Below are 14,976 nucleotides of genomic sequence, written 5' to 3'. Positions count from 1 at the left end.
TTTGATCCGTCAAAAAACATGGCCGCCGTTACTTAAAATAGAACATAGGGGTCAAATGCAGTTTTTGGCTTATATCTCAAAAACGAAAGCATTTAGAGCAAATCTGACATGGGGTAAAAATGTTCATTAGGTCAAGATTTATCAGCCCTTAAATTTTCAGATGAATCAAACAAACCATTGTTGGGTTGCTGCCACTTAATTGGTAATTTTAAGGAAATTTTGCAGTTTTTGGTCATTATCTTGAATATTATTATAGATAAAGATAAACTGTAACAGCAAAAATGATCAGCAAAGTAAGATCTACAAATAAGTTAAATGACCAAAATTGTCAATTGACCCCTTAAGGGGTTATTGTCCTTTAATGACAACTTTTCACAATTTGTTCATCATATTTGCTAACTTTAAAAAATCTTCTCCTCTAAAACTGCTAAACCAAATTCAACCAAACTTCAACTGAATGATCAGTAGGGTGTATAAAATAAAGTTTGTGCTTTATTTTTTATTTTGTCAAAAAACATGGCCGTCATGGCTAAAAATAGAACACAGGGTAAAATGCAGTTTTTGGCTTATATCTCAAAAACTCCAGCATTTAGAGCAAATAAGACAAGAAGTTAAAGTATTTATTAGGTCAAGGTCTACCTGTCCTGAAATTTTCAGCCGAATTGGGTAACTGGTTTTTCAGGTATAATGCCCCTGAATTGATGATTTTAAAGAAATTTTGCAGTTTTTGGTTATTATCTTGAATATTATTATAGATACAGATAAACTGTTAATAGCAAAAATGTTAAGCAAAGTAAGATCTACAAATAAGTCAATTTGACCAAAATTGTCAATTGACCCCTTAAGGAGTTATTGCCCTTTAAAGACTTTTTTCACAATTTGTTCATCATGTTGACTTACTTTGAAAAATCTTCTCCTTTGAAACTGCTGTATCAATTTCAGCCAAACTTAGGCTAAATGAGTTTCAGAGTATCTAGTATAAATTTTATATTTCATTTCCTTGTATGTCAGAAACATAGCTCCTATGGCTAAAATAGAACATAGGAGAAAATGATTTTTTTTTGCTTTTGAAGAAAATAGGACGATTCAAAGAACATTTAAATAAATTGAAAAGCCAAAATAATCATTGATGAGAGATTTAACCAAAAAAATTAAGGTGAGCGATTCAGGCTCTTGAGAGCCTCTTGTATTGATTTCCCTTTGAAATAAAAACTGATAATTTCACATGTGAAATAAACCTGGTTATTTCACTCCTTTGACATTATACAACAATAGGTATTTTCAAGACATTGATAAGGTCGATCAAAACAAATTGTGAATGCATAGAAAAAATTTAGTTCCTTACATTTTCTACTTTAATTTCATCACAAAAGGAAGCCGATGATAAAATATATAGGTAACAAAAGAAACTAAGCAAAGTGACCTTGATTAACATAAATTAACAAAGGACTACTGACAGCTACTGACATGCCGGCTCAATACCTCAATTATTTTTATTGAAAGATTATGTCTTCATCAAAATAGAATCAAGCACATTCCCTCCCATTATAGACTTAGTATCATACCATCGTAGCTGGTTTTAGAATAAATATGTTTATTTCCAATGTAAAGACTCTGAATGAATCAAATCTATCAAAACAAATGTCACCTTTAAAGACCAGATAACAGTATTCTAGCTATATCCTTTCTGAAAAAAGGGTTGGTTAGATTTTGAGGTGAATGATTGTATTGTTGTGCTGTGTATAAAATATTCCATTTAAGGAAGTTCGTTGCTCAGTTTCAAAATAAATAGTTTTCCAAAACACTAGTATATATTGATAGGGGATTAATTGAGGAATCAAAAGAGCAAAAAAAATAATGGGGTCAATGTGCTTGTTTTCGAGATTAGCCATTGAAATTTTGGCGGGAAAATGTTCTCTCTTGACTTTTCATAGCTTTATCATTGACCAGTTAAAGTCCTCAAAAACAATTAAAAAATAAATAAGATTTTATAAGACTTTTACAAATGTCTTTTAATTATACATGTAAAAGATTCATAAAAAAAATGGGGGTCAGATGACAAGCAAACATCCTTAAGGTTAAATGTGAAATACTTAAGAAATAATTCATGGGGGCTTGAATATTTCGTGATTTTACCACGGGTTGGCCATTTATGACAAATATTTTACCGTGAGCGTTAGCGAGGTGTAAAATATCGGCATAAAGGGACAACCCGTGGTAAAATCTAGATATATTCAAGCCCCCATGAATTATTTCGATTCTAATAGGACAAATACGGCAATTCTTTTGGATCAAAGCGCTCTAGGTGGAGGCAAATATTTGCCGTTTTCATAAATAAACGCACTTTTAAATTGATGTAAAAGAACGGAGCAAACTGAATTAGTGACATGTTTTAAACTATTTAAAATAAAGTATTTAGATAGTTTGGGATGAATTTAAATGATAATTTACTTATATGTCTAACATGTATAAAAAAAAATGGCTTATACCACATTTTAGCATCGTTTGTTTACATTTCCCTGTTGTGATGATTTTCGGATTCACAAGCGCGAATTTTCCCGTAAAATGCTTATATTCTTGCGTCATCGTTCTATGACGTCAGGTTCCTCATTCCTTTAAAAAACATATGACGTGGGGGTACAATGGAAACAGCCCATGATATATATTTAGATTTTACCAGGGGTGTGTACTCAAAGCGTTCAAAGGACCTCAAGTTAGAATTAAACATATAAGATGTGTGCACGTTGATTAATTTTCAAGAATTGTGTCCTTAAGTGGCTTTTTACAAATTTTTGATTCGAGCTTCACTGATGAGTCTTTTGTAGACGAAACGTGTGTCTGGCATAAATATAAAATTTTAATCCTGGTATCTATGATGAGTTTATTTAGTAAATGTTTTGAAACGTTTATGATATCGTAAACCCTTGTGTAATAATTTTTCTGTATTACATATCTACTTTTTGTTAAAATCAAATAATTTTCAAATAAGTTTTGTGAATTGCCATATACTATGAGTTACATAATGTGTTAGTGACCTAATATGATATATACAGGGTCAGTAAATTCCATATGGGTAGAGAGCGAAGAAGCTTGAACCCTATATGTAATTTACTGACCCCGTATATATCGTATTAGGTCACCACCACACTATGTCACGAATTATTAATTGTTCAATTTTATGAACCTACTGCCATTGGTCTGCACCAAAAAACTACGGGAGCTACCATTTGATTTTTATGGGGAGGCTAGGATGAAATTTGAAAAAAATAGGCAGGACAGGAGTTTTGAGTTAAAAAAAAAAAAGGCAGGATCAGACACTTGCAAAAAAAAAGAAGTCAGGACGACAATTTAGGTAAAAAAAAGTCAGGATAAACTAAAAAAAAAAGGCAGGACCGAACAGAGTGAAAAATAAAAAGGCAGGACAGAGATTACAGCTAAAAAAAAAATGCAGGACAAAATTTTTCATCGTAGCACCCCCATAAAAATCAAATGGTAGCTCCCTAATGTCAACAATAACAATTTAATATATCAACAACCTTGATATAACAATATTAACTTTCAATACATTTAAATAATCAAATAGTGCACTAAACATCTTGTAACTCAACTACTAACCGTATATTGAAATAAGCCCCGCCTCCCTACACACCTTATATGGAATTTACACGGTTTCCACACAGACACTTTCAATAAATCATATTCCTTGAATATATAGGAGGTAAGATAAATATTCAGTCGTTGTCGTTTTCTATAAGGTAATATTATGACTGTTAAAATTGGATCAATAGGTATTAAATAGAGTTGCTTAGATATGCAGTGTTAGAACTCCGCCAGAAAAAAAACCGATTATCATCACTAGCTTAATCAACTTGAGTAAATTTAAGCTCTGGAAGCCCCGCATTGTCCATGGACTATACAAAATAACACTTTTGATATGAACGGCGCAAAACACATGATTTCGCAAAACTCTTTAATTACGACTTAGTTTTAGAAATAAAATTATGGTGAGACCATAAATAATATTAATGACATAAATATCCCACGAGCAGCTGTTCTGAATGAATACTTTCAGCAAAATGGACATATTAAATCATACAAACCAACCTTCTTTAGCTGAAATAGAAAAATTGAAATGGCAGGAGATGATAGGCTGGTTGGACTCAAGTTTCCACACTGCTTGGTACACTACTGTCTAAAAGAACTAAAAGACTTATTCCACCCTTTTCTTTATAATTTTCTATGAGGGGGGCAAGGGGTTTAGCTGTTATGCTGTTATGGGGCGTTTTAATTCTTTGTTATCTGTTATTTTGAAAATATATTTGCTGTTACCTGTTATTGTCTTATTCTTTGTTAGCTGTTATTGGGCTTTTAGTTTTTTTGTTATCAGTTATTTTGATAATGTATTTTTTGCTGTTAGCTGTTATTGAAAATTGGAATGTTAGCATTTTTTTGACAGCCAAAATTCGGTAGAAATTGAAGATCATTGGACATTGGAGTCTACCACTACTAATATGTTGGTCCCGTATTCGGAGAAGGATTCCATTAACATATACCCATCACAGAAGTGAGGTCCAGGACAATATTCCAGTATATCTTATGATTATCCTTTGTAATACATTCCATTTATTTTGGAACATTTATTTAGAATTATCTTATTCTTTTGTATGAGAATAATGTTCCTTGTTTCCCGTACGAACATATCAAATTAGAACAATTCTTAATATGCCCCGATGACAAAAAGGAAAACATATGGCCAGAAATATCTGACAAGGATCTCAATTAAGGAATAGGTCCTTACAACCAGTTAACCTTTTATGTTATATGGTATAGACTCAGCTCTTTTCAAAGCAGAACCGAATACATTGTACAATGAAAGTTCCCACCATGTACTGGGTTCTGGAGCTGCACATAACTGTATATAAACAATACATCAAAGTTTCATGAGAACTGCTGAAAACATTTTAAAGTTTGAGTTATTATCTTAACTGAATAACATAAAATCGAAAATTAATAAAAATTAAAAGGGCGCTTACAGCAATAGATATAAACAATTCAGCAGAGTTTCATGAGAACAACTGAAAACGTTTTTGTGTTAATGTCCGAAAACTAGAAAATCCCCCCTTTTTAATTAATAAAAAACCCTTAACTCGGAAACGTAAAATCTAAAATTTATAAAATTTGAAAGGGAGTTCATGTCAATAGATATAAACAATTCATCAAAATTCCTTGCAATTTTGTGAAAGGATTTTTGAGATATTTTCAGAAAACTGAAAAAAAACCCACCATTTTTATTGAATAAAATGTCCGACATGTTGACGACGGACGGACACGAATATACCAAATACATATCTAGATACATAATTCTAAAAAAACATTTTCATAGAAAATGGAATTCATTACAAAGGATTATACCCGTAATAAGAAATACTGAATTTGTCAAGGACCCGACTTATTTTAATATTTCATTTACTGTTATCTGTTTTTGTCCATTTTAATTCCTTGTTATCTGTTATAAGCCAAATCAATTTGCTGTTTTGCTGTTATTGGTACCCCTTGCCCCCCTCTTCTATGGGTTACCGAAACTCCTAGTTGTGAAATGTCGATTGTGGAGAAAAACTTAAATCATGGAATAGAAACTAATATTTTTGCTGCCTTATTTTTCTCTGACCGTTTACATCCAAAATTATATGTTTCTTGTTTCAGTCGATAGAAAAAGTGAGATATATCTGCGTAGTCTCTGGACCACACCAGACCATTTATATCGTTTACATCAGTTATTGTTATAAAAGAAGTAACTGCAGATATCGACATGTTTTATCATACTGACAGAGTTCTATAAATTTATGTCAAAACAACTTTATACAGTAATGTAACTATAGATACAATTTAAACAGTCAGAATGTTACCTTACAGAAAACGACAACGACTGCACGGATTCAAGTCATTCAAACTCGCTCGATCTTTAATGGTAATATTCTATACGAAGCAATTACAAAATGTCGTCAATCAACTCCGTAGCTAACAAAACCTTTAAACAGACTTATAAAGATGGGACATAGTTACGAAAATATTTTTAGGACATAAAAGATTCGTTAAAATAGATTTGATTCAGTGCAAAGGGTCTTTGCATCGAAAATAAACACATACATTCTGAACTAGTTGTTGATATGATACGGGTTATGTTCTGCTAGTATATTTTATGACGGTATGATACCAAACCACAAACGGGAGGAATTGTGCTTGATTTTCATATTATGAAGACATAAACTTTCAATCAGTTTAGTTGAGGTTTACCTGCTAATAGTCCTTTGTTAAATTATGTATCATTGTCACTTTTTTCCCTCTGTTACCTGTATTAGTTTGGACTAGGACCTCTTTTAAACCTAGTTTAACTATGGCCATTGCCGTGTGTTGTTTAATTCTTCATTGAGTGAAGTTATAGAGGGGGGGGGGGGTTAGTTTCCAAACTTGTTTAGCCCGACTCATTTTTGCGCCTATCCCAAGTCCGAAAACTGGCATTTGTTAGTTTTCCGTGTTTGTTATGTAACGTTTATATCATTTGTATATTTAGTAGTGTAGTACTCGACTGTGTTGTCTATTTTCTCTGAACTACATATTTTTATTTAGGGGCCAGTTGAATTATAGGTCTATTTCGCTGTGTTGAAAACCGATTGGTGTATTATATAATATATATATATATTATATAATGAATATATTCATAAAAGTATGAAACAACGCAATTGATTTTCAAATGTTTGTAAGAAATATTCACGATAGTTAAATATTTGGTGGACTTACGGAATTTATTTATAAAATTTTATAAACTGGCATGAAACAAAGCAAACATTTTTTAGATTTTGCTAGAAATATTCACAGTTTTCAAATCATTTAAGACTATACACGACCGCTTTTCCGAATCTATTTGCAACCATTATCTTCCAACTCGATCTATCAACGTGTACAACTGATGGCCCCTTTAATCCGTTCTCACTAGTTAGAAGAAGCTGTCTACAGTTTTGTCCATTCGGAGAGAAAACAACTATATTGTTCGAATCTTGTCCTACTACGTACACATTTCCATCTATATCTATAGATATACCAACAGGGGCGCTGAGAACACTAGCATCGTTAAACACCCATCGCGTGTTCCCTTTATAGTCAATGCAGGTAACACTATTGTTACTACAGTTTGTATAAAAAAAGTTGTCTTTGAATGATGCAACACATGAAAATTTATTTACATTAGTTTTAGTAACATTTATGATCGATTTATCTTTTAGGCTGATCATTTGTATTCCATTTTTCTCAGCACAATAAATCAAATTGTCTTCACTGTAGGCTACTCCAGTGTTTACTGAGTTCACTCTCAATGTTTTCTTAACCTGTCTCGCTTTTAGGTCAATTAAGTTAATTTTAATAGCATCATTTTCATAACCAGATGTCACAGCAACTGAATCACCTCCTATGTATGTCACATCAAAAACCCGATCGAAGTCTCGAATATCAAATTCTAGTAAATTATCTGGATTCAAAACTCGAAGCATGTTAAAAGAACTACATGCAAGGACTTTTCTGCAATCAGGCAGCAACGCACACCCAGTGACAAATAACAGCTTTGTGTCAAATGATTGCAGCAATGTTGGTTTCAGGCTATCGATGGTCAAATGTTTTACAGGTACCATCATCTGAGCTTGTTTATCCTTCTGTTTCTGATAGTGTATATTACATTGCTCTGCTGTCACCACGACATCACCGAACTTTTTGATGTCAAATAACATATCCTGCAATGCTGTATTAATCTTCCACGACAATTCGAATTGATTTACACTATCACTTTTGACTATTGATTGAAAGTAATATTCATCAGCTGCGATATCTTTTTCAATATTTTTCAAAGCAAGGAATGTTTGCAGCTCTGATGCGTACCGCTTTATATTGGAAATATTGGTTTGGTGTGCAGTAATCTCTTTTTCTTTATCAATTAAAGACTTCAGTAATCGTCGTATTTTGTTACTTTCTTCTTCTTCTTTCGTTTTCAATTCTTTCAATATGGCATCCTGAACTTTATCAAGATGTTGGTTAATATTATCACGCATTTCTTGAATCTCTTTTTCAATGTTCTTACTCTGCTTGCAAATGGAAGCAATATTGTCTTCCCTATTAGTGATAATAATTTTTACATTCTCTGCCAACTCTGACAAGGTTAGTTCGAGTTCCGCAAATGCATTTGATGACTTGATGTGTCGCGTTATGTCATCAAGATCGGTCAATTCTTTGCAACCATTGTGAGTTTCAATTATACATTTCTTACAACACAGACAGTCGTGCTTTTTACAGAAAATCTGATATTTCTCGTTGTGCTCATCACAAAAATGTGCCAATTGTAAGACGTTGTTTGGAAGTTTCTGGTACTCGGTAATAGATACGATGCCATGATTTCTGGTCCCTTTTGAAATACTATGATGACATTTACATTCTTCACAAAGCCCTTCATCACATTCTGAACACCAGACGACTGATGGTTTGGTAATGTGGCGATAGTCACAGACCCCGCAAACACTCAAGCTACTTGCCATTAGTCTGCAAAGAAAACAATAGCTCATACTTTGGTGCAAAATCGTTTTCAACACAAAATAATTATATAACAGATTACCATATTACTTAAACGTATTGTGTATTTTTAAAAAACGAGTTATTCATCCAAAAGAAGTGAACGCGACATGATGCCCGCACTTCAGTTTTGATTTAGTTTTTTTTGTCAAACCTATTTGTCAACGTTGAAGAAAAAAACATTTGTATTGTCTTTTTCGTTATTTATAAACAGACTTTTCGGTAAACATTTAGATCTCAGACGATGCAGTCTGGAGTTCCAGAATTGACATATCAATATAAACCTTAATACAATTTTATGAGAATGGGACAAAAGCTTCTTCATGATTTATAAATAGCACGTGCAGCAAACCTGGAATATATATATATACATATATATAAGTACGTCTGAGTCAGTGACAACCCTACAACAGATGTATCCATCGGATCGCCATCAATGATGGTGATACATGGCTGTGTACATAATGTATATACAACTCGTCTAAACATCAACCCAACAATGTTAGATCTGTAAATTTGCTTTCGCAAATTTTTGGTTCTTCCCTCGCCGGGATTCGAACCCATGCTACTGTGATATCGAGACACCAAATCGCCTGCACTGCAGCCGTCCCGCTAGACCACACGACCACCTGGGCTCTAAAAAAAAGAGCTTTCGCAGGCCGTGTGTGGCGATCCGATGGATACATCTGTTGTAGGGTTGTCACTGACTCAGACGTACTTATACATATATTTAACGGTTTTTACTTAAAATTTAAAAAAAACCCACATTACAGCGACTTCAAGATCAAGATCAAGATCAGGAATCTTTAACAAATGATAAAATGAATAGAAGTATGACTTAAGGAGGCTCGAGGGTATAAAAATTTCAGAAAAAAATTAAACATTTGTTTTTCATTACAAATTTTATTTGTTACCTTTTGTAGTTGTTACTTTATCATATGGTACAAAAATCATTCAAAACAATCAATTCGTGTTGGCCCCAGATGACTTATAAAATGTATACATCATTGAAAAAGTTCCAAATTATCTCCCTTTGGTGGAAAAATGCCATTTTTTGGCTTTAAAATTGAAATATCTTGTTTAACTCATCGGTGACCTATATTTTTTAATATAATTTCAATATAAACTGTACTTAAACTAAATTATTGTAAATTTGAGCGATTTCTGAAATAAATTTCTTTTTTTATTTCGATATTACCTTTATTTCTCCTATTACTTCAACAGATACAAACCACCTTTACAAAAATGTATGCTTCTTTCGAAGGCAGATTGTGAGCGCAAATTAACGGTGACCCCACTTTTTTATTTTATTTTTCTATTAACTATATGAAAGTTCATTTATAGAAAAATATAGAGAAATCCTATATAAATGATTTAGATCCGCGAACACCCTTAAATTACCACGAAAGCAGCCCACATCAACCAAGTTTGCTATGTCCCACTAATGCTTTCGACATAGTTTTTCTTCCAAAAATAATATAATAATACTCAAGTCTCAACAAAAAAAAAAGACTATAGTAAACATAAAAATCTACAAAAGCAGTTGATTCAAATACGAAAATTCCTTTCATTCGTCTTAGAATGGTCAACTCTATACTCATGATACTGCAAGCAATTATACCAGTAATTGATTAAGTTTCGCTTGAAACATGTGAAAGTATTCATGTTAAAGGTAGATAGTTCACTTTGGGAACTCCGACTTCCTTCGTATAAAACATGATTTTAGTCAGGAGGTGTGCCTAGAGTAGGTTTTAATACCAACATCAATCAGGTAATTATGAATTGCTTGAATTGTTCACAGTAACTATTCTTTTTCATCATTATAAACATATTTTGAAAAGTGCTAAATATAAATGTAGATTTGTCTCTCGTCAGGGATTGGGTTCTTAGCACCTGTTAACATTTCAAACCTGTTCATTTTCTGTATAGTGTGACAACTACTGTGGATTCATTAATATTCATTGGATACCAAATTTCGTGGATTTCTTGGGTACAGGGGAACCACGAATTTAAATGTTCAACGATTTTACACAAAAATATATTTGACCAAATTAGCAGGTCAACTTGTGCGCTTGACTAGATATTATCGCAACAAAATACTGAAATAATCAAACTTTCGAATAATCCAGTTATTTTGTTTCAAATACTCCAACGAGAAACGGCTGTTGACCGAGGGTGTTGAAACATTTTAGTTTATTTCGGATTATAATTAAACTAACGCATGCATACTACCAAATTTACTTTAAAAACATCCGGGTTCAAGGAAATGAATTACGTATAGTAAAGATAAAATAAGTTATAAAAAATTGACTTAAATGAAATAAGGGTAGATATCAAAACATGTGAAATTACATCACTAACAGTAGTGATTATTTTAAAACCTATCTGTAAATTTGTTTTACAAACTGATGCAGATGCAATTTTACGAACTTGCAATATAATAGTTTATGTGTAAAAATCGGTATCAATATATGGTACGGAAGTTATGACATTGTAAATCACAGAAAGGGATACAGAAATACTCCTGGAGACGGTTCAATGATATTACAGCAGGCATTATAGGATTTCAGAAGACTACAAAGTCTTCTTCCACCAAAAAATTAAATCTCATTTGACTGACAAATCAACATGACATAATTTTAAAATGTTACTGCAGATACTGCTTTATTTTTTTTCAATAAAGAAATAGAATCTTCTACCCAAGTGTCGTAATTTTCCTTGACTGCATGAAACAAATGCTCACGTTTGATAAATTAACTTTGACCTATATCTCTAAATAGAAGTCGTTTAACAGTTTTGATGTACACGAACAATAGTAGATCTCAACTTGTCAGTTTCTATATTGAAAACGGATTTAAAGATAAAAGACATTATCTTACCTCCTATATATTTTAAAGAATATGATTGGTTAAAAGAGTCCACGTTAAGACCGTGTATATTTCATATATTCATACAGAGAATTTGTCCAATTTGTAAGGATGGAATTGAAGATGAGTTCCATTTCCTCATTCAATGTAAAGCATTAGAACTTAATAGAAATGTACTCTTTTGTAATTTAAGTGATATAGTTCCATCTTTTGTTAATATGTGTGAACAAGATAAGTTTAGTTTCATTTTGAAAAGTAATGATACGGACATTAGTACTGTAAGTGTAGCTGGAATAAGTGATATGTATGATTTGAACATTCATTTAAAGCAAACATAATGTTGTTAAGAGCTTTATAGTATTAAAGCTGATTGTAATAGCTTGAATTAATAATATTGTATGAATAACACCTCCACGCAATGTAAATAAAAAATATGTATCTCTTATCATGATCCTTGAGAAAATATGTTTGGTTGTTTTTTTGTTTTTTGTTTGTTTGTTTGTTTATTTTTTGTTTGTATTTGTATTTTGTAAATGTCGGCTGGTATCATTTCTGTATAGAAATTTACACCAATAAAATTATTTGATTTATTAGGTTAGTAGGGAGGCGGGGCTTATTTAATACACGGTTAGTAGTGGTGTTACGTCCCTTTATAAAACCAAATGGTATTAAGAAAAAAGTCTTTAAAGGTTAAAAGACGAAGAAATTGGTGATGAAGATTGAAATAAATTCATAAAAGCCATTTAAACCTAACAAGTTGTTATTGTTGGCATCTGTTTTTGTAGGATCAATAGAAGTAGTTTATTAATGCTAATAACATTGGAGACTTGTTGAAGACTTGTTGAAGACTTGCTTATTTTGATAGGTCACTAGTCTAAATTCCACACTTTAAGATAGCCGGTAAGATAAATTCGTTACATAGTGTGCTAGTGACGTAATACGGTATATATGGGGGTCAGTAAATTCCATACTGGAATTCGAGCATCGCTCCCACCCCATATATACCGTATTAGGTCACTAGCACACTATGTAACTAATAAAACATATTACCTTTTTATGAAGGCTGGTTAATCAGACACATTTTGATAACAAGATTTTCTTATGATGATATTGGCCAAGTTTAGTTTAGAGGTGATAAATGTAACGAGCTCACAGGCTTACTAATTTTCCACAAAAAAAAAAAAAAAAAAACAACAAGGAAAAAACATTTAAATTTAGTGTTTTACTTGAGTCTGGAACACCGATTTAGTTGAGTATTTGAATAATGTATGAATATGGCTAAGCTGCTATTGATATAATTTAAAGCCCTGAAGGAATCTTACATTTGGTGTTTTGCATTACCGTAGGTTAGAAAAGAAGAAAGAGCCAAAGAAATGGTCAAAGAATAGTTGCATGGATAGGCTGACATAATGAAAAAATGATTCTGAACTAATATCCGTCGTGATTTAAAACTACCTAAACAATCCTTAGTTACTCCCTTTTTATTCGCCACTTGAAATGAGTGAGGCTTCTACAATTATACATTCTTATTGTTACCTTATTTCCATTGTTTTATTTCTTTTTTCTCATTGAGTCACTGAATATAATTACCCATCTTTGAATTACCTATCTCAAGTTTTCATCTGTTTATAACATAGATCAATTTTTCACACTGGCAGTGAATTCATTCTAGATATCTTAGCGGATGTCTCCTGAAAACGAAAGTTAAATAATAGAATTTAGTTAAAATTCAGCTGGCAGACACATATAGCTGTGAAAAACTGATCTAATTAATTCACGTTGTCAATTATTATATTACAGCTATATCATGTATATAATATATATATATTACCTGATCATATAGTTTTTTTGTCATGGTTGCTCTTTTATCAAACAGGAAGGTTAATAGTCATATGACTTATGTATTGATAAACTATTGTAATTCAATATGAAGTCGGATATGGCGGTCATGTTTGAATTTGTGTACATAATAGTGATCGCCCAATTGCATTATCATTTAGCATAACTGCCATTCTATACTCACATAATGTGTAAATTATAAAAATTCAAACATATGGTAAACTACTCATAACGCACAACGCTTGCCTCATATTATTGCCGACCTCTGCCACTTTTCATATGAATCCGTGTTCCTTTAGATACTTGTCAAAAACAAGAAGAACAAGGAAGCCATACAATTTCACAGTCAAATATATTAATGATATTCTCTCCCTTAAAAATCTTAACTTTTTTGAATGGATTTCATTAATATATCACACAGAACTAGAAATTAAAGAAACAACTGACACGGGTTCCTCCAGCTCATTTTAGACTTATACATCGAATTTGATATGAGCGGTCATCTCAGTACCATAATCTATGAAAAACGAGATGTTGAAATTATTAATTTTCCCAACCTTAGTAGCAATTTACCAATTCGCCTCAATATGGGATATACATCTCCCATTTTATTCGGTATTAAAATGCGTTCAGATGATACTCAGACTTTGTAAAACGTATTCAGTGTCTGAGTAGAAAGTTGATGAACCAGAGAGGTATGTCAAAGAACGTCTCGTCCTTTTTATCTAAAAATAAGGTTCATCGGAAGGTACCAAGACCATGTTGATAAATATTTCGTATCAACTTCACAAGCAAAACACAACGGTCTTGAAATATAGATTATGGGAGCTGACGTTGCTTTTCATATTCCTGATAGTTACCGTTTGTTCGTCCGTCTGTCCCGCTTCAGGTTAAAGTTTTTGGTCGAGGTAGTTTTTGGTGAAGTTGAAGTCCAATCAACTTGACACTTAATAAACATGTTCCCTATGATATGATCTTTCTAAATTTAATGCCAAATTAGAGATTTTATCCCATTTTAAAGGTCCACCGAACATAGAAAATGATAGTGCCAATGGGGCATCCGTGTACTATGGACACATTCTTGTTGTTATTTATTTTCCACTGGATTTGTATATAGACAACAAAACAGTTTGTTATTTGGTTAGTTGTATGCTTGAACAAATCGGTAATTGTTCAATTACTTACAAACTACTGTGTTTGCTCTTGGTATTATTTTAATCCATTTAGACAGCTCTTCATATCAGACTTATGTTCTGCATGTTAAAAACCAAAGTTGAAATTTTGCGGCTTTAAAGCTGTAATGAACAAGATAGGAAAGGAGTCACTGTTAAAAGATAAAAGGGTGAGAAAATTATAATTGAACACAGTGAACAAAAACAAACGCACTGAGAAAATTGGATTACTGGTACCGTTGCAAGAAGCAGGAACATGTGATCTGGGTGGCTGTGTCTAGTCTTTGCATATCGTAACTGGTTCTTCACAATTTGTAACGACTGTGTTCCACATGTTCCATTAGTTGGGGTTCATTTTTAAATCGTTGAATACTAATTTTTGTGGATTTTGTGGGTACACGTCAACCTCAAATTTACGTGTTCATCAAAGTTGTTTGGCTTAAAGATTGTATGCAGAATTCCATAGCCAAGAAATTAAACATCAACGT

General features: G+C 32.3%; 1 protein-coding gene across 1 annotated transcript; it reads right to left on the bottom strand.

Annotated features, from left to right (window-relative positions):
* Positions 1-6,802: 6,802 nt before the first annotated feature.
* LOC139481581 (uncharacterized) lies at positions 6,803-13,378 on the bottom strand. The gene is made up of 3 exons (XM_071265002.1): positions 13,309-13,378; positions 13,083-13,168; positions 6,803-8,580 (listed from the first exon to the last, which is right to left on the bottom strand). The coding sequence occupies exon 3, from the start codon at positions 8,574-8,576 to the stop codon at positions 6,885-6,887; it is 1,692 nt and encodes a 563-aa protein (XP_071121103.1). The 5' UTR covers positions 8,577-8,580; positions 13,083-13,168; positions 13,309-13,378; the 3' UTR covers positions 6,803-6,884.
* Positions 13,379-14,976: the final 1,598 nt, after the last annotated feature.

Source organism: Mytilus edulis, chromosome 7 (assembly GCF_963676685.1).
Source record: "Mytilus edulis chromosome 7, xbMytEdul2.2, whole genome shotgun sequence".
NCBI classification, from domain to species: Eukaryota; Metazoa; Mollusca; class Bivalvia; order Mytilida; family Mytilidae; genus Mytilus; species Mytilus edulis.
This window is presented reverse-complemented; position numbering and strand designations above follow the sequence as displayed.